General features: G+C 41.9%; 1 protein-coding gene across 2 annotated transcripts in view; it reads left to right on the top strand.

Moving 5' to 3' along the window:
* prkcz (protein kinase C, zeta) overlaps positions 1 to 27,967 on the top strand; it is a 113,407-nt gene that overhangs the window by 13,167 nt on the left and 72,273 nt on the right. The window contains exon 1 of one of the 2 annotated variants that reach the window (XM_019255564.2): positions 26,579 to 27,020. The exons of the other annotated variant lie outside the window; for it this stretch is intronic. Coding sequence (XP_019111109.1) covers positions 26,984 to 27,020 — 37 coding nt within the window. The 5' untranslated portion in view covers positions 26,579 to 26,983. Of the gene's footprint in view, positions 1 to 26,578; positions 27,021 to 27,967 lie in introns of those variants that run through there. 2 annotated transcript variants of the gene reach the window in all.

The following is a 27,967-nucleotide window of genomic DNA, read 5'->3' as shown; positions in this document are numbered from 1 at the left end:
TGCAACCTGCTAGCCGTGCTAGCCTGGCCGGTGCCTGTGCCTGGCTGGCTTCCTTGGCTGTTTTGTAGCCCTGGACGGCTGTCTGGCAGTCCACACAGAGGCTGCACCTGCCAACGAGTGCGACATGGTGTTGGTGTGCATATGTGTGTGTGTGTGTGTGTGAAGGTTGCATTGTTATGGCAGTGCATGATTCAACCATTATATCAGACCAGTGAGTGCCATCCACCTCTCACACAGCGCTGTGGTGCAGGTTGAGCACTCTTACACGGCTGTTTCAGAGGCTTATGCATCACGACAAGGATGCATTTCTGTCTGAGAACTTTTTTTTTTTTTATCATTTAGAACTGTTTGTACCTAAAATGGTTTAGAGAGTGAAGCTTGGCGATGACAGCTTCATTTCAAAACTGTCAGCGTTAAGATTGACCTTCAAAAAAACCTCCTGGTGCACCCTAAAATGTTGACATGACAGCCAAACCAAAATGTCTCTCCGTCTCTGTCAGTCAGGATATAAACGTATATATATCTGTGTGTGTGTGTGTGTGTGTGTGTGTGTGTGTGTGGTGGAGTTCCATTGAATTGCTTACCTGCTATCAGTGATCATTGCTACAGAGGAGAGGCTCAAAGAACAAAGAGTTCAGAAGTGTTTTTTCCTCTCTCGTTATCTAACAGAAAGAAAAGGAAGTCTAGCACGGTCGTGTGTGTGTGTGTGTGTGTGTGTGTGTTATGGGGCAGTTTTTCAAGCCCAAAATTATTATTATTTTTTTCATGGTTAGCACTGCTCAGCCTGCGAAAAAAAAAAACAGCTGTAAAATGTCTTGTGTGGTTCTGGAGGAGCTTCATCAAATGGAATCAAGAAAACAACCCTGTTGATGTCATCAGGGTTTTAACATAAAGCTTGTGTTACACAGCGTGGGCATGAAGTTTGAGACACTGGATGCAGACCATGCAGGAAGGGTTTATTGAGACACTATCAAGTTGCATTATGGGGAATGTAGGCTGCAGTGTTTGTTGACTTTGGCCCATAGAGACAAAGAATGAGGATTCCTTCAACTCTGCTGCATCAGTTTTGATCATTCTTTCATACAATGTCCCTCAACTTTATGGAAATGTAAATAAACTTTCACTTTGTTTGATAATGACAAAAAGTCCCGAAAACAATTTGTTTGGAATTAGCTGCAGCTCCAGTTTGAGTATTCAGAGCTGAACTGACACTTTAATTTCTTTCACTCGACCTGACATGCTGCTCGCTGGATTTATTATTTTTTTTGATCAATCAAAGAAACAATGATGAATATTAAGAGTCTATATTTCCACTTACAACACCCTGATTAGCTGTCTGTCTCTCATACACGCTCATTAGCCTCTTGTGGCCATTTTTTCCGTCACTTGTTTGACTGCCTGAGAAAATCAAAGATGTTAAGTGGCTCTTCAGAGACCTAGAAACAGGCTAATGTGCCACACCACACTGAGGGAAAATCTGATTCTTTAGAATAAAAGTCGAAAAATAAAATGATGGCCTGGACATAAACGCACAGTGTTGTCAGTTGAACATGTTTATCTGCTGAGGAACATTGAAGTCATTAAATAAAACTTTGATATAGAAATTAAGAGTGGTGTTCTCTATCTACTGATCTACTGTAACACCCAACATGTGATTGTCAGGCCAGTGTCCACCTGGAAAGCCTTTCACACTGTTCATCCGTTAGCCGCTACAGTGCGTTCCTCTGATGCTGCGCTGCTGGTAATAGCTCAGCCCTTTGAATTGCTTTGAATGTTTTTTTTTTTTGTTGTTTTTTTTTTTTGTCCTGAAGTGACGAGGCACTTTAACGTTCAGCCTCTCTGTCCTTGGCTTTGCTCTTTGCAGCGCTCGGAGGTGAATACAGAGCTGCAGTATTACATCTCAGAGGCTATATCTGGTTTGGGGGCATTCAGGGCTGTTTTGAGCTGTAGTGGCCGTGCTCTGTGCAATCTGAGTCATCCTGTGTATTGATCCCATACGCTGCTTCCAACTATTTATGAGCCTGTGTAGGACTGTGTGTGTGTGTGTGTGTGTTCGGTGGGAAGTTACTTTCCTGTGTGTCAGTTTTGCTGACTGGACACTGACCTATTAATAGAACTGTATGGATCATCTTAACCAGCTCAGTCTGCAATGCAGTCATTGATATGTAATGCTACATAATGGTACATCTGCATCCATTTCCTCTTGTTAGTGGATGGGACTGTATCAGTGCTTATCAGCAGCTGCAGCTCTCCTCTAGGTTTACTGCTGTATGGGTTAGAGGGCCCATTGGGAGTGCATTATGGAGTTCCAGTCAGACTGTAAGTCGTTAAACTGGTTAACTGGAGACCAGCAGACTCAATGGATTGCTGCCCTTCGGTGTCTGGCTGGCTGGCACAGGAAACCTCTCATGACACGTGTACGAGCACGAGTGACTGAACTAAAGATGGACCCGCATCTGTTTCCCTCACGTTTCATTATCGCCGAACACCACACAGCTCTTAGTGCCTGCCCGGTATCATGTCATAATCGCAGCATGTGCACACACTCCTCAAAAGAGTGTAAACAGTATCTGTCTGCACTAGTCACAAAGTCAAGGCTCTGTATTTCTCACAAAGCGGATTGTTTCATTTAATACTCGACCTTGGTGGACAGACTAGTGACGCTCATGGCGGACTCTATCACTGCTGGAAAATGAAGCATTCTCGCTGACCGGACTGATAAGCAAAAGAGAGAGTTTTCCGTCCCAGAATCTCCGCGATCAGACAACACTCGAATTAAAAATAGGCTTTCGGACAGTGCCAGCCTGGAGGGATTAATCCTGTGATGAGGCTGTTTGCTTGTTTCTGTGCTGTTAGTTCAGTAAACCATGGCACGGAAATGCAGTTGTCATTGCAACTTAGTCAAAATCACAACCCCAGCTTGTCATCATTCGATACTAGCAAACTGCGGGATTACATACACTCATCAGCACTAGCTAACTCTCAAAATCCAATTTCAGCGCGTTCACTACTTCCTTTAAATTGTAGTGGCTGGGGTAATCCTCTGGGATGATCTGATTTCTTCACCTTCAAATAAAATGTGCACGGAAATCACTTTTTTTTGCACTACAGCAGTTATTCAATTACAAATCCAGTTTGGCCATTTTCAAGCCAGGATACTTACACACTCAGCAGATGATGACCCATCACAGCCCATCACATATATTCAGATCCCATCGAGAGATGCAACCAGTCTCTGCACTTTAGGCATCCCTCTCCTGTGATCGCTCTGGAAAGTTTGGTGCCTCTGAATATTATATTCTATGAACCATGCGCATAGCATTTAGAGATTGTGGTAAAACAACCACCAGTCCAGTCAGGGTTAAATTACATTTCATGGTTGATGTAGACGTATCTCTCCTACCGGTGACTGTCTCACATGGGTAAACATCTATATGTGAAAGATATGATCAGCAGCGTCACTAAGCATCCTGCTGATCGGTGCTGTAAATGTGCAGCTCTCAACAGAGGTGAGAAGGAAGCGAGGTGACTCACTCGTACCCTAAAGTTTCCTGATTTTGTCATATATCAGATTTGTGCAGGGCCACTGGGAGAGTGCTTCTGGGCCGGATGTGAGGAGGATTGAGTGTGCTGCTATAAAGGCTGTCTTTTCGCCAGTCTCAGTCTCTGCTAAAACTATAATTACCAACCTCTAACACTTGGGTAGTTACTGCGGTGCTGTCAAGTTTCTTTCTCTTTGCTGGATTTTCCAGTCACATTTGATATGTTCGGAATATATATATGTATTTTAATATCACCATTCTGGATATCAGACATACATACAGTACAGGAGTTCAACTTTTGGTTCTGGCTTTCTGATTTTAAACCTATTCAGATGTATGTATGGTATTGGTTGATTATTACAGTATTTGTAAATGCGATGGCAAATTCACATGGCCATGTCCAATAGAATGCATTTCACACTTTTTGCGTAAACTATTTTGTAAAATTTGAAGCCCTCTATCTTTACAGAATGACTCAAAATGATGAGTAGAGAAGACAGAGTTTTGTAGTTTTAGCCATCTTTACAGTTGGTTGCAGTCAGATGGTCAGATAAAGGTTACTTCCTACTTTGTGGAGGAATACCTTTTCATAACTTATAGTAATGATGCCGACAACTGCAAAGACCCAAGTTGTCATTAGGCCTAGCTGATGACCTTAATCAATCAGGTTCCCAGGTGAGTCTTCAGGAGAAAAACAAATCACTCTGGCAGTGGACAGTGCAGTCAGTGAGACAATGCTCCCTTGTGTCAGCTCTATCAGAAAGGCAGTAAACGCAGAGGATCAGAGGAGCCTTGAAGGAGTAACATAAAAACCCCCCCTGACCCTCGTCATGATGATTTCTCCCTCCTTTCATAGTCCCCGCACTGATTTACTCAGTCTCGCCGTTCAGGCATACAGGTGGCTTTTTTCATGCTGTCTTGGGCTGCGTCCAAACACTCGTACCGTTCATTTTGACTTTGTCTCGTCTTTGTTGTCTGACACCCACACAGATCCAGTATGGGATCTATGGTGCAACAGCCAAGCGCCAAGACTAGTTTTAGAAGAAATCAAGAGAGAGAGGTTGGGTGGAGTTAATCCTCATGGAGGTAGGTTGTTTAATCTAAATGAATGGTTTATAATAGATCAAAACAAGAGAGAGACATCTCAAATCTGTTCATGCAGAATCCTTTCTAATTTCAGTTGCAGACATTAGTCCAAAAATAAGTGGCCTGCTGTAGGAGGATACAGATAAAGATATTTTTGGAAGTTGCTAACAGCTTTTTTTTTTTCACTTATTCAGCTGAAGAAGATTTGAACATTTTCTTTTGTCTGGAATCGCTGGTGCTGAACCGCCTTTAAACAATGGGCCACAGAATAGCATCAAGAAGGTCAATGGTGCCTTACACACGACATCTAACACACTGCATCACATCAGAGCGGCAGTGCAGCATTAATTCACTTTTTGCATGCAGCAGATAAAGTGCGACCAGCGCATCAGCTGCATCTGTAACAACGCTGTTATGTAATGTACTTGCAGGAAATAATCACTGCACTGAAACTGTGGCCAACCCCCTGAGAAATACAACAGGCTTCCAACAACAGCTCGAAGCAAACTATAGCAGCTGCTGCCGCTTTGTTTAGGGGAATAATGTCACCCAGCTCCTGGGTTTAACACCTCTGGACTTTTTTAATGCTGCTCGTCCATTATTCAACAGCTACAGTATGATCTGTGGTGCCACAGGCTGTACCGAGCCCAATCATTTCCTCCGAGATATTAACGGAGAGCTCTGTTATTTGTTGTTTATGGTAGGATATTGATCACAGCAGTCGACGTTATGAGGCATAAATAATGAGTGTGACAAGTGAGAGAAATCTATTCTGAAACACTTGATCACTGTTAAGAGCTATTGGCCTGTGTACCTCATGTTTCTGGGCCAATTCAGTTTGCCGTGGAGTGTTTGTTGTCCCACTAGCAGCTGAATAAAGAACGATTTTGTTCAGGCATCCAGCTGTCTGTCTTTCTGTCCAACAGAACCAAGCTCATTGGTGGACGGCCTGATGGAGATATGACTAATAGTAGGACTAACAATAATAATAATAATCAAAAAATCTAGACATAGTCACGACTGTAGCAGAAAAACTCCTGGAAGAAGCTGAGTTAGTAACATGCACTAATGGGACATGAATGTGTACGGATGGAGAGAGAGAGGAGGATAGAAGACACCTGAGCCAGCTCTAACTATAAGCTCTATCAAAACATCTTCAATCTACTCTAGGTTATGATTGTTAATGGTTGGATTTCCATGAAGTTGCTGTGGATATACAAGATCCCCACAAGAGGAATCCTAAAGCCCTCAGTGTGCTTCAAAAGCAAAAAAAAAAAACACCACAACAATCTAACAATCACACTTTGATTCTTTACACGACTACACACAGTGAATGCCTTTGAGGAGACATTGTCCAAATGTTTGCACAGTCTCCACTTGTACAGTTCATTTCATATTGTGACTCTCTATGAAGTTTCTCAACCTCTGTGACAATTTAAACAACTGGAAAATGACTGACTGTCATAGAAACTAGTTTATGTCCTGAGCTTCTGAACCTCTTTTGATTTGAATGACTCTACTTCCACTTTAGCCACAGTTAGGCTAAACTTCTCTATTTTGGGGCTGGACTGAACTGTGTAGAAACCATTGATATTTACTGGACACAGTGGCCAGTGGTGGTAGAAGTATTCAGATCATTTATTCGAGGAAAAGTAGCACAACCACAGTAAAAAGTGCTGCATTCAGAAATGTACAGTGCAATGTACTCTGTGTGCAGCTTAAAAAATGAAATGAGATTGGGGTTTTTTTCTGTCTGCTGCGGCATACATATCTGCACATCTGTTCATGATGTGCCTCCATTCTGGTTTCTGTCTACATTTATATACGTAGATGGAGACCTTAGTCAGATGCAGCCAATGTGTTCGTGTTTAAAGGAGCGTCAGCGGTCTGTCATACAGTGGATGGAGCCGGTGGTCTAACTGCGCAACACAACACCAGAGCTGAAGATTTGAAACAATAACTCACATTCGATCTCTTGCTCTCCTTCTTGTTTAACTTACAAACATGAGCACACGTCTTGTCCTGCAAGACTTTCTGTTCTGTTACCAGGCAAAGACAGTATGTAAATGTACCTGTGCTTCTTATTCTTCAGCACCACTATAAAGACACCATGTAGCTACAGCACGCGTGCTTACTATGTCTTTAGTTCCTTACGTTCTAACACCGGCACCCTGGTGTCCCGCCAACTGCCGTCAGTCAAGCACAGACAAACATCCAGTTGGCTGAACCCAAATTTTATTTTAACAAATGAGTAATACATTTTAAAACACACTTACTTGATTTTTTTGACTTCATAGAGACATGATTAATGTGATTTCAGGGGGATTCCAGTGATGTATCATTGCACTTCCATAAAGTTGTCAAGTTTGAGAGAGACAGATTAAAAAAACGAGTGTTCGAAGGTAACCCTGGACCGCCGGGTTCTGCACAACCTGATTTTGTGTTGTACCAGACACTTCCTGTCTGGTCTTTCAAGCTCCACAGTCCAGTTTGTTAATGCAGGCTCTCTGTTTTTACACATAAATGTGTCGTCTCCCAGTCCAAGCCAAGATTACACAATTGACATCAGTAGTCCTCAGATATGGATTTCTGCTCCAAGCTGCAGCTTGCTCATAAAGATAAGGTAGTCTCTGCCATAAGACTTGTTACAGAGCTGGGTGTTACCTGCAGCTACAGTGATGGTGCATGTTTTCTCACAGAAATACTGCTTAAAGTTTTTGAAGTTTAATTATTAAGATGTAGTGTAGGTAAAGGATATATTAAGAGAAGCTGTAACATATTACACAGAAGATAACAAGTGGCAAGGCAAGTCATTATCTAAGAGAGGAATGTTATTGGCCCCCCTCCTCACCCCACTTTAAATGCACATTGTTCATGTTCTGCCTCTGTTAATGGTTCATAATTCAATCTATCCATGAACGTCAAACAAAGTTTTTGTGGAGTTTGTAAGTGCAGCATCTATGTAGCAGCGCAGTAATCCAGGGAGAGAACTGCTTTTAATCCAGTGTATGTTAAAGGGTTAAAGTGTATGTTGGGGATTGGTCCAATTAGTTCAGCAAAGCTGCAGCAACTCCCAATTATCCAATCCCATTTAATGACTGTTGCAGGCCAAAGCCACCCCCTTATGTAATATGGCAGACCCTTAAAGTCTGTTTAATGATGTGCAACAATGCGCTGAATGGTTAACCAGTCGTGAATGTTCTGTACTATTACACTGGATCTATATTCTGCTTCATTTAGGTCGTACAGTGCAGAATGAACTGTACCCTATAAAGGCTGTATAAGTATGTAGTACATCAGTGATTCATATGCCAGCTCTATCAAAAAGGAACATCTTCAGTCTACTTTAGGTTATGATTGTTAATGGTTGGATTTCCATGAAGTTGCTGTGGATATACAAGATCCCCACAAGAGGAATCCTAAAGCGCTCAGTGTGCTTCAAAAGCAAAAAAAAAAAAAGCACCACAACAATCTAACAATCACACTTTGATTCTTTACACGACGACACACAGTGAATGCCTTTGAGGAGACATTGTCCAAATGTTTGCACAGTCTCCACTTGTACAGTTCATTTTTATATTGTGACTCTCTCTCTATGAAGTTTCTCAACCTCTGTGACAATTTAAACAAACACCTTTTCCTTCAGATGTGACTGACTGTCATAGAAACTAGTTTATGTCCTGAGGTTGGTGAGCTTCTGAACCTCTTTTGATTTGAATGACTCTACTTCCACTTTAGCCACAGTTAGACTAAACTTCTCTATTTTGGGGCTGGACTGAACTGTGTAGAAACCATTGATATTTACTGGACACAGTGGCCAGTGGTGGTAGAAGTATTCAGATCATTTATTCGAGGAAAAGTAGCACAACCACAGTAAAAAAGTGCTGCATTCAGAAATGTACAGTGCAATGATAAACTGGAAAAACACCTTTTCCTTCAGATGTCATAGAAACTAGTTTATTTCCAGTGTTTGACTCTTGACCTTTTCTTCAAGCTCTTGCTCCTCAGCCTTTTAAAGCACTGTCCTGAGGTTGGTGAGCTTCTGACTGTTTGTTAGTGATTTCGGTTAAAAACTGGGAAACACTTGAGTACATTTGTGCCAACATGCGATCCAAACTTAGCAGGTATTACCATCAAAGGTGTGTCTTGAAAAAGAAATCCTAATCTCAACAAAGAATGAATGGCAATCTGACTGTTCACCAATGTTCTCTTGGGCGATGGGAATCAAAGAACCATTCCAGTTGACAACTGGTTCCAAATTGTCCATTTCCATGAGCTTATTAATACCTTTATTGATGGCAGCATGTTTTTCTTCATGCATCTATAAAGAAGGAGTCATAGCGGAGAGGAAGAAACAGTCCAAATCATGGCTTCATTTCACAAAGAAAGATGACAACAGTTCTAGATGTCTGTAAAATTATCATTTCAAGTCATTCTGAGACACCAACAATATGCTTTCTATGCAGAATGAGCTTCAATTTTCAGGAATGCCACATATTTGACACTCAAGTGCAACTGATTTCCAGCTGTGCAGCACGTCTGTTGTCGAGGGTAAATATCCTGTGTTCTAATAACATTTGTACCACGCAGGCAGGATTAGTAGATTTTTTTTTTCTTTCACTCAGGAAACGTGAATGAGTTTGGATGCTGTACAAATATTTTCTGGGGTTGAGAAATGAGAAGTGGTTACAAATCAAACTGAGGTTAAACACACACGAATGCTGTTTTCTAAAACAGCTGTAATGACGCTGCGCAGGACGATTTATTTTCCACACAGGACATTGATCAGGAATCAAGAAGGGAGTCGATAAAGAATCTGGGCCATGAGCTGAATCAATCATGGCAGTGATATAGATAAAATGTAAAAATCAGTTCCCATCCCTGGTTCTCCTGTTAGCACTCTGATCATTGTGTGTCACACAGCTTCTCAGGGCACACAGGCCTTTGTCACAGTGTTCGGTTAATGGAGGAGGGCTGAATGTTGTTTGTTTGTTGCTCAGTTCATTTAAAAGCCTGCATACTTTATCACAGTCCATTGTGGCCGTACTGGTGTCTAGACAGGAAAGAAACAGACATGATATCTTGACTACTGGCAGAACATCGCTGCTTTCATGTACTTCTTAACCAGCTATTAGATTTGTGTGGACACATCTGAGTGGGACGGCTGTCTGTGCACCATTACCCGAGCAAAGTGCTTCTTTAAGTGAGCTGGTTTTTGGTCTGCCTCATGGACAAGCACACGTAATACTTGGTTATCCTACCATACCCAGTTTTGTAAAATCAGATTCTGTCTATTCTGTCTGACTTTATTAGTTAAACAAAACCTGGGTTTGGTTATGGTTCGTGGTCGGCACCTTCATCCCCAGGCCACCATGGAGGAATGGAAATACAACAGCAACTATTTTGATCATCTCTTCATAATTTCTGTTGTTTCTGTTCAAATATAATCGATTGCATCGCCCAGTGCTTGTCTGATGGTTGTGATTTGTTTTTTTTTTTACAGAAAATCAAAAGAATTATGTTTATGTAGACTCAAGGCTTCATACTGGACCTGGATGCAAAAAGCAATTTCTCATTTTGTGTCACGGTATGCCGTGTATGACAGTTATTTGTTGTGTACTGGTTGTGCGTGGCACATTTCTGGGTCAGAGTCTGTCACGTGAAATGCACTTCTGGCTGTGACCACTACGTTAAATCTCTGTTCAGTCCAGTCCAGCTCCTGTGGGCTTGATTTCTACCCCAGACATTGGCCGGTAGCATGTCAGTGTGTGTGTGTGACGTCTCACTGGCCTCCAGCTGTCAGAGCTTAGCTCATATGACAAAGAGGGGTCAAAACATGCCGCAGTATCAGAGAAAGGATGAGTGTCTTAAAACTAATGCTCGGGGCTTGTCTGTGTGCAGGGCTGCAGGCTTTTCAGCGCAGCATCTGTGTGACATCAGCAGAGTGGACGTGACATGTGACGCTTATTATGACATATGTGTATGATTTCATATGAGTTATCTCTGTAAGCGCTCAACCATTGCTCCAAGAAAGTATAAACTGCTGGAGAAAGACGGTGCTGGCTGCATCATGGTGGTCATCCAACATTCTCAAAACATCCCATTTGGCATTGTTGTTGGACGTCATCCACCTTACTCCGCCCTGTCTGTCTCTGCTGTGAACTGCTGTGATTTCCACAGGAGATCTCTCAAATGGAGAAAAAAGCTGCACATAACAAATAAAAGTAGACCGAAGAATCACACTGAACATATCAGAGTGAACGACACATGATAAAACTCAGATATTTGTCTGGTATGCTTCATCCATGTCCAACGGTTGTGACCTGTCTGCACCCTTGTGTGTTTATGTGATATTCATAGTCTTTGCAGTGTGTTTGAATATGTGTATGTGTGTGTTTTGCATAGCTGGATAAGTAGGGATTGGTGTTGTTGAGTGCATGGTGCTCTGTTAAGCCTTGTTGGACGAATGAAAGAAAGTAGTCTGATTACTGTATGTGTGTGATGGGGGAGCTGAGAGAGAGAGAGAGAGAGAGAGAGAGAGAGAGAGAGGGGGACGAGTCAGCATGCAGGTCCTTCACGCATCACAGGACTCGACTGTCAAAGCGTGGAAGCCAGTGTGCCACTGATGACTTACTTTAGTCTCGGACACGCTGGGCACCACTGAAAGATGAAGAGAGAGCAGCGGGGGCCCTGGAGGAAGAATGTTGTTAATAGACTGGATCAGACCAGTCAAATGTTTATCCTCCCAGGACATCATCCAATGAGATTTCTCCAAAAGTCTGAAACCGTTTAGAGCGAGGGTGTTATGGAAAACGAGAAACAAGGAGCATCTATTATTGGGTGGATTTTGCCATTAAGATGTGCTGTTGGAGGAGCAAGCTGGCACTATTTGATGAAATACACGTTCTAATTGAGGCTTTCTGTATCCTCTAGATATTGTGTAGTGGTTCATGCTGGTAATATGCTAATATGTGTGCTGAGAAACTAAAATGAGCCTCCAGGCTCAAGAGGTTTTCCTCATCAACCTCTGTTCGCTCTATTTCATCTCTGTGGGAGTCAGTCTGATGGGTATGTATTGTGTTGGGTCTTCATGTGTAGACACAGAGCTGTTTACACCTTCATCCTCTGCTGTATTCTCTCTTGCACTTACTGTATACTTTAAATGCTGCTTCACAGCTCAGTAGAAGTATGGAGCTCAGCTGTAAGACTCTGTGTGTCTGTGCTGTTAGATGAATAGACAACATAATTCCATAAATAAAAAAGTATTCACACAGCATGTTCTGTCACTTTTAATCAGACAAAATCTTTTATCTATTAATTTCATTATCAATATAAACAGGCCGGAACCTGTCATGTGATTGGCTGTCTGCTTATTCACACCAAAATAACAGCCAATCACAGAACTGACTGTTTATCTTGATTATGATGAATGAAATAAAAACAGACAAATGGACAGAATGAGAATAAAATCTGCTGGAAACAAGTCAAATAATCTGAAATAAAGCGATGTTACATTTCATAATTATGAGCTGAGTTTCACTATTATTTATCATTATTTATTATTTATCATTTTAAGGTCTCCAGACTTTCTACAAAAGCTGCTTTATATTTTGGATTTGTCATTGTAAATCAACATGTCGTGATGATGATCAGCTCTGTAGCGAACAGGATGAGTTGTGTTCTTATCTCACAGTGTATGACTCTGTCTGAGTGTGTTCCAGTAAGTCTAACCAGTGTGTACGTCTTACCACAGGTGTGACTACATGTTTCGTGTCGTGTCTTTCCTCGACACATCTGGATTTCAAGATTGCATTTCCTGTCGTCTCTTTGCGTACTTAAGTCATTTTAAATAGATTAAGTTAGAATCATGATTGTTGTCGTGACTCACACTTGATGAAATTATTTTTGTGTCCTCTGTGTGTCATGGGGAGGAGGGGGTTCATGTCAGGTCAGTTTCCTTGAAACACAATTTTTCCTTGCAGTTACAAAATCAGTTGATCTGCAATAATGACTAACTGATGTCATATATATATCTTGTTACAGTACCATTATTTATGGGCCTACTTCAGTTACCCACCCACTACTCTGGGCTGAGATAGACTGATAGTCAGACTTTTGTTTTCTCTGTGATATGAGCAGCAATCCAGAAATCAGACTGATGTCTGAGAGACTCCCTGAGGCGTGGGCTCCACTCAAACCACTTGGATCTGAATCTAGACTGACTCTAGACTGAACAAAATCAAAACACACTTGACTCCTGACTTGACTTGGACTGTGGCCTGTTGATTTTAAGAGACTTGATCAAAGAATGAAAGAAGCTAATAACCTCTTGACAAAGGTGGTGTTTGTTTGACTGTTTAGTGACTTTTTAGAATGCGTTCACTTGGACATAGTGGACATAAAGACTTTATGGTACCTGTTGTATCTCCAGATGATGATGACATCCTGTGTCAGCAGAACGTAGCAGATATGTCACACATTGTTTCCCTCACCTTGCTTAATTGCCTGGAGCGAATGAGCCGTTCATTTAGAGGGAATGAGAATGTCAGATGTCAGATGTCAGTTGCCGTTACTGCTAATGAGAGCAGCTGGACATGCACCCAGGCTCCACACCCATTATACTCAGCACACCTCTTGACTCCGAAGCATCTCTAGAAATAGCAACAGTGGTTTTGTAACGTGTCAGGCCTCCCTGCTGCACTGCAGCACACCCACATGTTCCCCCTGCTGCTGATAACCCAGCAGCTGGGAAGCTTTCTAGCATTGATCTGAATGCAGAAGCTAGCCAAGTATGCTAGGGTGTATTTGATTTGCAGAAAACTTGCGTAATTTGCTATCAATAATGGACTGCATTAGATATTTGAAACGTGCCTGGAGTGCAGAGGACAATAAACACGTATGGCATTCCTGGCATGACAGGTTTAGCATCTGTTAGAATATCAGCAGCTGCCTTAAAGAGGTTGGTCTGCACCATACGGACCCTTCCCTCTGCCACTGGAGTTATTTCTTGTGAAGTCAGCTAGAATTAGGCAGGCTTGTTTCCTCAGCAGCATTGCTCTCAGCACAGAGCTAACATAGCTGTGAAGCTCTAAATGGTAGCCTTGTTAGTGGAGTGTGGACTGTGGCACAGCACAGCGCCATTGTTCTGCCCTTAACACACTGTGGTTTCTATACCAGACCAGAATGATGCATTGTGGATGACAGAGGCACTCTCCTGAGACAGCACTGGGTTTGTGTTAAGACTATATGTCCGACTAAAAGCTATCTTTTAATGGGCCATTTCACTGAAATCTTCTGCTGCTCACTCCTAGATTTTTCTCTCATGAAGAAATTCTGTAGACGATGTAGACGGTTAAGTTATTAAATTATATTTTACAACTGGTGTCATCTTAAAAAGATGAATTTAAGTTGGACATTCGTACTATTAAACAAGAGCAAAATATCTGTTGGTTGCTTGTTTAATTGTAAAAACTCTGTAAGAATCTGAGATGCCGTTTAAAAGTGCAGAAAAAGCCAATACGTGAACCTTGAGTTAAGCTTTAAAGCATGAGGGAGTCTGAGGGACTAAGCGGCTAGCAATGTTTGCATCAAGCAAAGAACAAATGTGCAAATAAAATCAGTTTGCATGCAGATTAATTTTGTGAGACACTCAAATAGAATTTGCCGGAAACTCTTGGAAAGTCTGTGAGGAAGACACGTAGCAAAGAGCAAAGTGCCTTTGTTTGATTCTTTCTATCAGTCTACACTCATGAATCACTGTTATCACAGTATCTGAAATTGTACACTTCTTTGCTCATTGAAAGGTGAAAAGTTTTCTACACTATTTTGTCATAACTTCCCAAAATGGAATGAAAAAAAAAGCTATAAATCCGACAATGCAATGCTTTTCCTCAGAGAGATGAAAAAGTTGCATGTCAGCAACGTGATGACATAAAATGACGTCATATTCATAATTCATTTTGAAAAATGTTGAGTTCAAAGTTCAAATGTTCAAATGTTTCATCCACAACACAAAGATATTAACTTCACTGTCATAGACTGAAGAAAGAAGAACATATTCACACGTGAGAGTTTAAAAACATTTTTTCTTCAAGAAAAAAGAGAGAAAGATGAATCAATAATCAGAATAGAATAGTAGATTCATTTAATAGTTAACATGTCATCAATGAATTGACTTATCGTTGCGGTTCTCACGATCTTCCTCAGTAGGTTCTGAATTTGAATCTTTTTTTTCAATCTACTGTCTCCCAGGTCAAGAATGATTGTTTTTGTTGTTTCTGGGTTTTTTGTTGTTGTCAGTAATGGAGGTGGTGGTGTTTTCAGACATCCACCATCTGCTGGCTGCTGAACAACATTACATAGAATAGTAAGATCTTGTGATGATGACGTTCTGATGATGAATAGACTGTGTTCATTACCTCAGACCCGACGCTGCTGGTACAAACCTCAATAGTACTGAATCACCTTGAAGTGCTGCAGCCGTCCTACTTTGACTCTGACACAGTCTTAGAGAGTCTTCTGGGTCAAATGTGGTAAGAGTGCACCTCCAGTGTGTCTAATAAAAGCTTCCACCTCCTGTGCAAGGATTGTTTTTTATAGATTTTTACCAGCACACTGCAGCTCCTATAACATGATCAAATGTTTCGTACCTAAATCTTTCCAATGATTTTGAACAGAGAAATGCAGACTGCCCTGAACCAACCCCATCAGTGTCTTGTAGGACTTTCAGACCATCCTGTGTGTGATGATGGGATGTGTTTCCTGTTGACTGAGCTTATTCCCGTGTGTGCTTATGTAAAGGAAGAATTGTAATGACTTGTTTCTGTGCCGCTGACACCCACGTGAGTGTTTGCAGGCCCTCGCTGGGGGAGGGATGGAGCGCTCTGCAGTATAGAACCCTCACATTTCTCTACATCTGGCATTGTGTTGAAATGCAACCCATTTGTCGTGTATTGACGGGCCCTGCCCAGCACAGGCTCCCAGTCTGTGACCCACTGTTTATCACTTCTCTCATGCCGTGCCATTAAACTGACTTTCCACTCAGGCTGTAATGGCTTTGGTGATCCGGTTGCCATGCAGATGAGCCCTGATTCTTTGGTGACTGCAGTGTTGTTGGTGACTGCAGTGTGTGTTGATGTGCGTTGAAGAGGGAGAGAGAGGAGGATAAGACGGCGGTGTCTGACTAGCGTCAGTGATAGATGAGATGAAGGGACAGCAGAGCATGAGGTGTGTACACACAGTGAGGTCATTTAGCTTTGATTATGACACCTGCTTTCTGGGCTGAGTTTTCAGTCTCCATGGGCTTTTCCCACCCACTCGTTCTGCCATTTCATTTCTGTGGTGATGTTGCCAAATCTAATGGGATTGTGTTGTGTCGGTTTTCATGTGTAGGCATGCAAACATTGGCAGAGCTAAAAATAATCTCTCACACTCCCATTTTGTAATATTAATATTCTAATATTAGTGATGGTGATGAGATAATGTTTTTTTACTGACGTGTACAGCTGAACAAACCTGCGTCTACAAGTTTAGGGAACATAGAGGAATAATTCAGCATTTTGGGAAATATACATATTTGCTTTATATATACTTAGGATTGTGTATGCATGCAGCTGGTACACACAAAAAACAAGCAAACATCAGTGCACCTGCATTTAAAACCAAAATTTGATTCTGAGCTGACTCATACTGTATGTATATACGCTTACCGTCCACTTTGTTCACCAGATAGTCTCTGGCTATGTCTCTGCTGTTTGGCATTGGTCACATAGTGTACTGTGTGTCTGCATGCTGCTACTGAAGAGTCTGTTGGCCGTAAAACTAAAACAATGAGCTAAAAGGCTAAAAAGCTTTACCGAAATGAGGGAGAATGCACAGTTGGGTGTCACGTGACACACACTGTGAAACTAGAAGACAGTATAAGCACTGATCGTCTCATCAATTCACTGTGTATCTAGGTCACATGTCTTCATGTTTGTATTGTACGCTGTTTACATAATGTTATAGCTTGTACGAGCCATCAAAGACAGCCTCAACCCTCCATGGTCTCTGCCTTTCTCTGATTTCCCAGGAGTGATTGCTTTGAGCTGTCAGCTTCAAGAACCATTGGATTGATTTCCCATTACATAATCCAAGTGAACTGTGTTGACCTGCGAGTTCCTGTTGATAAAAAGAAAATTGCGCTCCGGCCGCTGCGTGGAATCACCGTTAGTTTTCTGACACATCAACTCTTTGGCACACTGTTTTAGAAATTCATATCCTACCCTCTTCTTGCTAATGTAATGTTGTCATCTTCAGGGTGGATAATCTCTCTCTGGGGAAGGCTGCATTCAAACGGCACCTGAGCCAAATTGATTTCAGTCTGTTGGAGATAAAAAGAAGGCAGCAAAGTGACATTTCAGTTTGATCTTCAATGGGGGAGCCTCTTTGTGAATAACTCACTACTTGGCAGATTACAACACAGCATCACAGCATCACAGCCCCCAACACCACACCCACATACCACTCCCATCCTAAATCCCTTTTTAATTTGGGGAAGTGCGCAAAATAGGAAGCAGATTTGATCTTTGAAATCTCTTCCAGGTGCAGTCCTGTGGATGTATGGCAGATAATAAGAGATTTTCTCCGTCTGGGCTAAGTTGGACTGATACTGAAAAACCTCAAATTCATAAATGTGATCTAGTGGCTCCAAAGCTGCCCAGGGTACAGGGGAAGGAAGGAAAGAAGGAAGGAAGGAAGGGAGTAGAAGAAAAATCACAAATCTTGATGCCAATTTCTGTCTGTCCAACACTTTGGTCCATAAGACACCTCAACAAGTATTAGCCATGGGATTTTATCTGCATATTCAGAGAATCCTAACCTACCAAGGATTTCTCTCAATGACTTTGGTGACTTGACATGTGCATGTTTTACCACCATCAGGCCCCGCAGCCAATATTTGGTATGTGGGTGTTTCATATTGTATCATTATTAATAAAAATACCGGGATGTGTTGAGGACACATTATAATAAAGTTTACTGTTGATATTCTTGTGGCCCCAAGAGGGTGAATCCTGTTTTCCTCTTGTATACAACTAAAACCAGTTTAATTGTATTTAAACACAATCATGGTCTCTAGAGGATGAACCCTTTCCTGTCAGGACGTTCAATAAGCTCTCGTCTCGCATCACCCTTAGGACATCTATTCACACGAGGCTTCATATAATCTAACAGGCAGAGTGCCATGAAATTCACATTCAGGATCCCAAGGAGATAAATCCTTTCAGTTTTAATTAGCCCATGACCTTTGGAAAAACTTTAACTTTTACTTGACACACTACTGGAAAGCTTCCAAGAACACAAAAGCAATGTGTATGTTGGTCATTTTGTCCTGTATTGTGGGTTGTTATCAGGATTCTTAGTTGAGCTAATTAAAAATAATGACACTTTGACCACGAGGACAGGATACTGATTCCTGTGCCTCACACATTACATCATCAGCACAGATGTCTGACTGCCAAATGAAAGCAGCATGTGCTCTTTGCTCAGCATACAGTGCTGTGACAACTGGCAGTGTTTCCTCAGGTGACCTGTCATTCTCTGAGCTCGCCAACTTCATATCTGCTGGAATTCCCTCATCTGACAGGTCTATGACTCTGAGCCTACTGAACCCAGCCTCATATAGTTCCCTCTGTCCCCGTGAGCTCTTTCATCTAACGGAGAGTCAAGCTGAAAGAGGGTCAGTGAATGCTCTTGTCCACTGCAGTGTCCTTACTTAGTGAACATCTCTGAGAGCCAATTTCAACCATTTATAAAATGTCTTCCAGGGGTTATGAACCTCTGTTTTGTAAAACCAGCAAGTGGACCCACCACACAGATGAGTTGTCGCAATGATGGTGGATGTCTTCATTGGCTGTAGCACAGTGCTTCTCTGAACACAAATGTTCTTCATGGTGGACAAAAATGAATGTCTTAGTGTCAGCCAGATCAGCTCAGCCATGAGCATCACGTTGCTGCCTTAAAGTTAAGTACATATGGAGTATTCAATATTTATATAGCACCAAACTATAAGAGAAGTTACATCAGGACAATTTTCATATACAGCAAGTCTAGACTGTACGATTATGAAGTTATTACAGAGCTGACATGAGAACAGACATCTGCTGAGATGCTGCTTCCCCCTGCAGTTCTGATTTGCACTTCACCCAGGCATTCGCTGCAATGAGAGGCATCTCGCTGTTGCTTGGCAACACATTATGTGCTGTCATTCATTTTGTATGTTGATGAGCTGCACACTAAAACACAAGTGACTGCACTGAAAGAATCAAAACTACACACAGGCAACTGGGGCTCAGAGGTAGAGCGGGTAGTCCACCAATTGGCGGGTTTGATCGCCGGCTCCTCCAGTCTGCATGTTGAACTGTCCTTGTGCAAGATACTGAATCCCAAATTGCTCCCGAAGGCTGTGCCATCAAGTTGACAGATTGTTATTGCTATTGTGTTGGCAAACAGGTGAAACATCCAGTGCCACGATGTGTAGAATGTCATGTTAGCATCCTTATGGCAGATTTTTTTGTAATTAAAGAAATATGGGGCATATTGCTACAAACTATAATCTGCTGTTGTTCTTTCATACTACTGCTGATGCACGCCAAAGCCTGCATTTTTTCCACAATGGCTTTCAAATTGTCATATGACAGTTGTTTGTATCAAACCAGAGTAGAGGTAGAGGCCACAGTGAATATTGAAGGCTTTAAATGTCAGCGGCAGCCTAAATAATTGTTGGGTGATGGGTATTCATTAGAAACACCATCAGCTCCCCTTAAATATTCTCTCAGTTTTGTGCTGTGGGCAGTGAAAACATCACTTAGTGCCCAGAGGACGTGTTAGACAGTCGCTGAACTAAGAGGTGCCAGATTGTGTTATGGCACTTTCCAGCACAAATAACACTCCCGGGCCTTTCTAGGCTTTCTGTGGCTGCTCTTTAAAGGTACAACTGATATCTCATGTTGTTTGGATTATATATCATATCATGAGAGGATGAGAGAAAATGCAGGCTTCCGGCTGTTTATGTCAGTATAACATCTCCTCATGAGATCATCATGCTGTCTATGCACAGCAGCAGAAACAAGCTCCTCTTCATGTATGCCTGATTGATTTTTTTCCCCTCAGTGACAGTGTTGGTGCAGGGTAAGACAATTCAATAAATGTCATTACAAAAGATCACTCATTTAAATTTCTCTGCACCGTATCTGACTTCACATTACATCAGAGTCAACTATTCTTGTTCTTCTTTTGTAAGAGAGACTTGGTTTGTGGAAAAGCCCAGCCTCAACAAAGTCAGCAGTCTTTCGGGGGCAGTGGTTTTTCCTCTCTGCCTATTTTTACTAACTGGGTTGGAACTAAACCTTTAAGTAACATGGCTGTTGTCTTATCTGACTTGAATTTGGGTCACATCGCTCTTCAGATGAACAAATGTTTTACTTAACAGCTGACGATAGAAACTCTCTTTAACCTGTCCCTCTTTGACCGATCCCCCTTCTCCCAAATCTGCAGGAGAGAAATGAATAGAGCTTTGAGAACTGGGGCATTTTATATAAAGACGACCCCTCTGCTGCAGCCCTCTGTTGTGGTTGGCTTTATGAATTGCAGTTCATTTATATCATAAGCTGTTTTTTCTCTGACACATCTGATGGGGTTGTCTGTGAAGCAGAGGCCTCTCATGGAAGAGCTTATGAGATTACAGTGTGTCGAATGGTTCATGCAAAATTGAAAGAGAGATGTTTTTCTCCTCACAAGAGAACGAGAGTGACTCAGAGGCATAGGGTGAAAGGAAACATGTTACCTACTAAAATAGTTCTGACTTGCTGCGGGGGCTGTTAGGAAGACGGTCATGTTTTCGCACCAGAGGGACCTGATTGGGGCAAAGTGCTAATTTTCAAAGATGTGAGAACTGGATAATTCAGAGACAAAAACAATCATACTGGCTGTTACATTCAATTTGAAATGGTTGGTTAGAGCTTGCATAAGTAAAACTGAACTAACCTTTACTTAGAGGAGCCAAATGCTGTAAAACTTTTCTCAAAACATTTCTCAGCTAACCAAAGTGCTGTGTGGAATACCATGAAATGAAGCAACCTAGCAGGTTGACTAACTTGTTGATATTGTAGATTCATACCTTGAATCCTGTCCCAGTCAGCGATTGGCATGACTTCAGACTTCTGAATCACTGTCGGCATCTTTTGTCAACTTGGTGTTGTGCACATTGACAGTTGAGCAGCAGGTGAACAATCAGAGCTCTGCATAAGCAAATGGTTAACTTTACAGGTTATTGTAAGTATATTTACAGAAATTAAAAAACGTATATCAATGTATTTATTTTAACATTTTGAAAACTGCTTCTTCAGCTTCTGTGCTCACTAAAAAATGACATGGGTAGGGGGGCAGATATGTGACTACCGATTGGTTCTCAAAGGGCTTTATCATTAGACCCTTGATTCAGATAAGGAAAAAAGAACAACAGAAGAGTTGATGATGAACTAGTTTGAATCAAGGAGGATGTTGAGCAACTTTAGGTGTTGAAGATAGATAGAACCTGAGCCACATGACCTGGTGGAAATCTGGAGAGGACAGGCCAAACACACTGAAAAAGGCAGCACAGGAGAGACAAAGAGGGAGAGAAGAGGAGAGGCTTCAGATTTAAAACATCTGGACGAGGCACCAATAGCCAGGAGAGAGAGAGAGAGGTCCCAGGACGAGAAAAAACAGCAGAGAGGAATCTGAGTGAAAAGAGAGACAGGAGAGATAGAGAAGGAGAGAGGATTTAGGAGCAGGAAATGACGTGACTTTCAGGATTTTACAGCAGATAAACAGGCCTCTAGATCATCAGCCTTTACAGGCACATACAGCGGAGAACCTTAGCATCGCAGTGAAAAGTTATCAAAAACAATATATATGCATATACTTTATAGGCGGAATAACAAGAAAAGCAGAGGGCCAAAAACATAGCCCTGAAGTACTCCATAATTCAGTAAATATCAATGTAATATTATAATAGGAAGGGCACTGTTGTTTCAGTAAGGTAACATTTTAACCATGTGGGGCCATGCCAGGCCAGAGATGTCAAGTTGGTCCATGGGTATTCTGTGATCAATAGTATTAAAAGCTGTTCTGAAAGCCAGTCATAGAAGCACAGAGGTTAAATTTGAATCAGTAGTAAGCCGAATGTCATTTACCACTTTAGTAAGTGAAGTTTAAGTGGCGTGACAGGCCCTGAAAGCAAATTGAAAAGCAAGAGTTCAGAAAGGTGACCGTTAATTGTGTCAACTCAAAGTTTCAGAAGCACAACTCTCTCTGATACTAATAATGAAAGGTTAGAGATGGGTCCATAATTATTCAGAGACCCTGGATCAAGGTTTCTTAACTACTACAGTCTTAAAGCTAGTGGGGACAGTGTCAGTTGTAACTAATTAACAATATTCAGCATGGAAGGTGCAAGAAATGTCCCGATACCTACAACGTTTAGCTGGGAGTGAGGGTTGTCCACTAATCACAGTGGTTTGATCCCCTCTCCACTCAGTGTCCACAGTATCTGGGCAAAACACTGAAGCCTCATTTATCATTATCATTACCCACTATATTATTTGACATAAAACCACCTGAGACAATGTCTCAAAATTTGTAAGAAGTGAGATTAGTTGAGATTCAGCATATGAAATCTAAGAATTCATGAGCTGTGAAGCAGCTGGCAGGCAGCTGCTTTGGGCAAATTTAACTAGTGTCAAACAGAAACCTCATTTTGTGTGTTAACTGAGAAAAATAGGGTGCTTTTGCAGCAGACAGACCACACTTGTAATTCATTACACTCTCATGTCTTGGAAGGCAAAAAACTTTCTATTTGTGCCATTGACCTTCTTTTTGGTAGAAACCCATCTACACCATATCCTGAACTGGATCTAGTTTCTATGATTCCACTTTTAAAAAACTGAGGTTTTGTCTTACTGTTCATCTCTATCCTGGCAGTTGCTGAAGCTCAAAATCCAAATCAGGCAGAGTGATGGAAACCTGGCTGGATTATGCAGCTATTAATCATGCAAACAAAACATTTTCATTGAGAGAATCATTCCATTTAGGATTTCTGGCTTACAGAGACACTGAGACACAAAATAGAAAAAGCAAAATGTAGATGTTGACTTTGTATTCTAACGCTGACGGTTTTACTAGAGCCAACTTCTAGTGGACATTTGAGGAACTGCAGCTTCATGGCACTTTCAATTGATTTACATCAGTAAATATAACACAGGCAACAAATCTGATGAGTCATTCAGTGCCAGTTTTTGGTACTTGACAGATATCACTACTTATCCACTACACTTATGAACTACTTAACAACATCAATCACAACTAGCAGCACGACTGCAACAAGAAATAACTTTAACAAAGTGACTTAATGACTTAAAAGTGTTGCATTCAGCACAACAATGGTCTCTTTTCTACCTCTGCCGCTGACCTCATTCTGTTGAGCATCTGGATTTGGAGTGGTTTGCTTGTCCTACCACTGAACCTCTGCAGTGAATAGCGTTAGCCTGGAGCACATCTGTTCAGAAGGCTAATCCACATAAAGGCTGGTCCCTTGCATTATACTCCCACTGGGCATCCACTTCAGCCGGCACAAACAAGGCGTACAACAATAGTGTCGCTGAAGCTAGCCTTGGCAAGGTTACGTGGCGAGCTTAATCGAGCCGACTCATGTTTGAGTTCTGCTAACTGTCTATGGCAGAGCCGCTAGCCTAATTTCAGAAGCCTCCCCCCTGACTTTATCTAATCCTTACCCTCTTATGTTAGCACCCCTCTCATCCGTCATTCTTTCTTTTCGATCACACTTTGCTTTCTCTCTCATATCTGTTTTTTTTCACCCATGTGCTTGCATCTAGTCTGTATTCCTCTGCTCAGTGCACCACATGCCTGACTACATCACTGACTACATACAGTTTGTTGTTCTTCATATTCTGAAGTCAAAGCAATTTGCACACATCTTTGCAATCATATAATGAGCAGCTGATGGACTGACAGTACAATGGTCTGTCAAGGTTAAGACTACACACAGGCCCTAAAACGCTATCTATCGCAAGTAGGAAAGCTAAGATTTAGTCATGTTGTTACGATTTACAACCAAACATTAGCACTGAGGGGCGGTCGGTAGCGTAGTGGGTTAAGGGGCCGCCCCATGTGTGGAGGCTATAGTCCTTGCTGCAGCTGGCCCTGGTTCGAATCCCGCATCGGACGGCTAATTTACTGCGTGTCACTCTCCCTCTCTCTGCCCCCTGCTTCCTGTCTATCTTCAGCTGTACTATCAAAAAAGGCCTAAAAAAACCCATTAGCATTGTATTGTGTGTTTGTGTGTGTTCGTGCGGCCCTTATTCTGGCTCAGTTGGCAGAGTGTGAAGCTGACCGCACTGTTGTTACACTTCAGTACAAGCTACACAGTGAATATCTGATATCCAGTGACAGTGTATGGTTTCAGAGATTCAAGGTTTTCATGCAGTAGATGATTCACATGTCCATTTGCTGCCCACAAAACAATTCTATAGAAAACATGAACTGCAAGCAGCTGCTGTTCAAATTGTGGATTTTGATAATAGTGTTCATCGCTTGAAGGTAAGAAGTACATTTTTTGGTGTCAAGTCAACTTGTGAAGTTGACGTGCCACTTTGTGCCGCTCATTAGTAGAAAACAGCTTGGACTCTCTAAAGCATGGTAGAAGCTGTCATATCAGCCAAGTTATGACCAGTTATGTCACCAGTTATGAGGCAGCGAGAATATGTTTTGAATAAACTTAGTGAATTTATTGTGCGGTTTGTGACAGAACTAGTTGCCGGCTAACTTGGTGTATTTGGTAACTATTCTGTGTATTCGGTATGTTCACCTCTTCCTAGTATGTACTGGTTAGCTCACCAGCCACACTTGTTCACCAAGCAACTCTGAGTAGAGACTTACCAAGCTTCTAACACTGTCTGTTTCAGCACTTTATGCTGTGATCAGGGTTTTTTCCAGTCATTTCAACTTGTTACCATCGGCCTCTCCAGTAGTTTAGTTTGAGAAAAAAACCCTCAGCCAGCTTGGAAAACTAATGCATGATACAATAGCTGTCCATGCTCTGAAACACATTTAGTGGAGAAAATTAGTAGCAAATGTAGCACTGAAGAAATGTACAAATAGATTTGCTTTGAATTGAATGTTTAAAAATGAAGTATGCATCCTGATCCAGTGAAACCAGAATGAGGAAAAATGTAGTAAAACAAATCAATTTGGTTGTGTCATACCTTTTGTTGAGAGTTACTTACAATAAAAGTCTACAAATTATCATTATAAACATGTGAGATGCCTAATATTTTAAAATTATGATGTTGTTATTACATAATTACATAATATGTAAAGTCCAAATGAAGACAGCTGGTGTAGCTGAAAGCACCAGTGAGTGCCAGTAACCACACAGATTACAGGGATGTGTTCTCTTCCTCCCAGCAGAGAGCCTCTTTAAAATCACCCGGCCTCGACTTTTCTAATGCACGACACTGCGTTCAGCCACAGTGTTGATTCAGAGCAAACGAGCTGCAGCGCACGCCGCCTGCTCCTAGCAGTACTGATAAAGTAAAAATGTCTTGAAGGTTGCTCTGATAAAAGTTCTGGGTCCAGCCTAGAGAATAGCCTTCCACTCTCACTGTGAAGGAATGCAGAAAATGTTTGTACAGCCTCCTCGGTGTTGCAACACTGCCGGGCAAGGATCGTCATAAACGTGTCCAAGTGGGCTCGGTGAGGGAGAGCTCTGAGCGAGCCCGTCCTGAAGAAAGAAAGTTTTTAGGCTTAATCTATAAGTCTAAGAGTTTTCTTTCCTTTCAGTTTCTGATGATCTGATATGGATATTAATGTTTAAATAACGTGATAATATATCAGCCAACAGTAATTTTCACACGAGCAACCATATACAGATCCCTTAGATCTGTGCTCTTAAAGGACTGAAGACATGTACTGGGTGGGACGTTTTACACTAAAGAATAAAGTTGTTGCTCTCTGCTGGACAAACTGTGTACTGAAGTCCATGTGACCTCAAACCTAGTTAGAAAAATACACTGAGATGACATATCTGCAAAAAGATAATATATCAGCCAAGACAATTTATTGTCAAGATCCAGCGGCACAGTCGTCTGCCCAGCACTGCTCAGGAAGAGAAGTATACTGTATCAGAGCCAGGAGCACAGAATGTCAGGGTCATCACAGGTGGCAACATCACTGGGACAGCTCTGTTCCTCTCGGTATGGTGGGTGTACTGACCTATTTGATGTGTTCTTGAATGTGATTTGGTTTAGAGTTAGTCCAGACTTAAGTAGTAAACCACGCAAAACAATTGGTGTTACAGGTAACCCAACCAAACAAGTCATATTTCCCTTTGGGTAACATCATTTATTCCAACAAATCACTTTTTCTTGTCATTTCATTAATAGCTTTCTTGTTTCTAAGCCAGTAATTTGCAGTATTCTGTCTTATAGGAACAAGTGGAACTATGACACCAACTTTTACACAAAACCTTTAGGAAGGAAAGGTGGTGGTGTTTGGAATTTGCTCCAGAAGGCAGACACTGTGTCCACATATGGTAAACTGAAAGCCAAATAAACATATACAACACAGTCAGTGCCTCTGGCTCATATAGGAAAGCATAAATGAACTGTCAGGGGCTGTCTGCAGGTGATGTACAGTAGCGCACAGAGCTCTCGGTATCCCATGAAAAGAGCGCTGTAAAAGCATCCAGAGACAGGTCTGTAGGAAGGTGTAGCTGTCATCCAGGATGTGCTCCAATAGGCTCAGCACAGCCACTAAAAATAGTCCACAGTGTTTAAATATAGGTTCAGATTTGTTGTGTGCAGAGGATGCTGCTCTCTGAGTCACAGCTACTTCTGCCATCTAGTGGCGAAAAAAGGTGCCGCTACATCACGGGAGCAGACAGCAGGTTCCCGTGAAAAGCCTCAATCATGTGACACGATCCCCATTCAGTGAGGAACATTTGATGCACACGCACAGGAAGAATGTGTGCATGTTTGCAGAATACCTCGTCTGATGAATGCGCCTTCAGGAGAGTGTGTAGTGTGACAGGAAGATGAAGAGAGGCAGCCTGCAGGGAGATGGAAGCAAATAAGAAGGGAGGGGAGGCGAGAGAGAGAGCGACAGAGCGACACGAGCGAAGCAGTCCAGTGAGAGCAGGAGGAGGAGGAGGAGGAGGAAGAGGAAGGCATGATGAGGAGAGGAGTAGCAGAGGAGGTGCAGGAGACCACCATGAGATCCAGGGCGTGAAGGCAAAGGAGCGGTAACATTCAGCTGGAGGGATGCTGCTCACGCTGCTTTTCTACCTCCGAGTCAAAGGTAGGGGATTCTGGGGTCAGCGCGGGTCTTTCTGTCAGTCAGTCAGTCAGAAAGCATGCCAGGCTTACTGGGAAGGTTACATGAACTGAGTGGAGGTGAACTGGTTTGCCCCTTTGTCTGCAAAGATATCATTAGTATTCACCCAGTGGAGGGAATGGGTTGCTTTATTGAAGTGTGTTCCTCTTTTTAATACTGAGCATGCAAAATGGCTGTCCTGTTGCATCTTATGGTTTAAATCCATACAGAGCATGAACTAGATGCTTTTTGCACAAGATCAGTTAGACTCCACAGTAACTGTGTCTTTCAGCGTCACATCAGCAGCTGCATCTAAATTGAACATCCCCTGTTTTTCCTTGCTGGGAGCGTGTGTGGCTCTCCTCTGTTAGCTGCATACTGTCAGTCCTGACAACTCGTGCCTCACGGTTCTTCTCAGTACCATGGGAACCGCTGATTGGGATCTATTTAACCTATTTAAAACCTGCAGTCTATCTGTCTCCTTCGCTTAGTGACTAGTAACAATGTTAAGAGCGTGCGGCTTTTGTTAAAGATTTCCAGCAGCATGAAGCAACACTTGACTTGGATAGGACGATTCGTACTTGTTATTACTGCAGTTGTGCAAATAGGTTATATAGGTGTTTTAATAATTCACGTAGAGAATGAGAATGTGTTTCAAACTCATTCAAATAAATACTTTATATACCGTATGTGATACACACAACAAAGATTGTGTGTTAATTAACGGTCCATCAGTGGGTTTTACAACACCAAGAACAGAATATCCTGCTGGTCTAGGATAATCATATTGTTCTTACAACTACATGTTGTCGCACAGCACTAGGTCAGGACTCAACGGCAGCACGCAGGTAAAAAGGGGAAAACCGTCAGAGGTTCACTACACAAAATCCAACCAGGTAACAATCCAAAAACAGAGATACAAATACCGGTAA

Source organism: Larimichthys crocea, chromosome XV (assembly GCF_000972845.2).
Source record: "Larimichthys crocea isolate SSNF chromosome XV, L_crocea_2.0, whole genome shotgun sequence".
Classification (NCBI taxonomy): domain Eukaryota; kingdom Metazoa; phylum Chordata; class Actinopteri; family Sciaenidae; genus Larimichthys; species Larimichthys crocea.
Note: the sequence above shows the minus strand (reverse complement) of the source record. Positions and strands in the feature narration are given on the sequence as shown.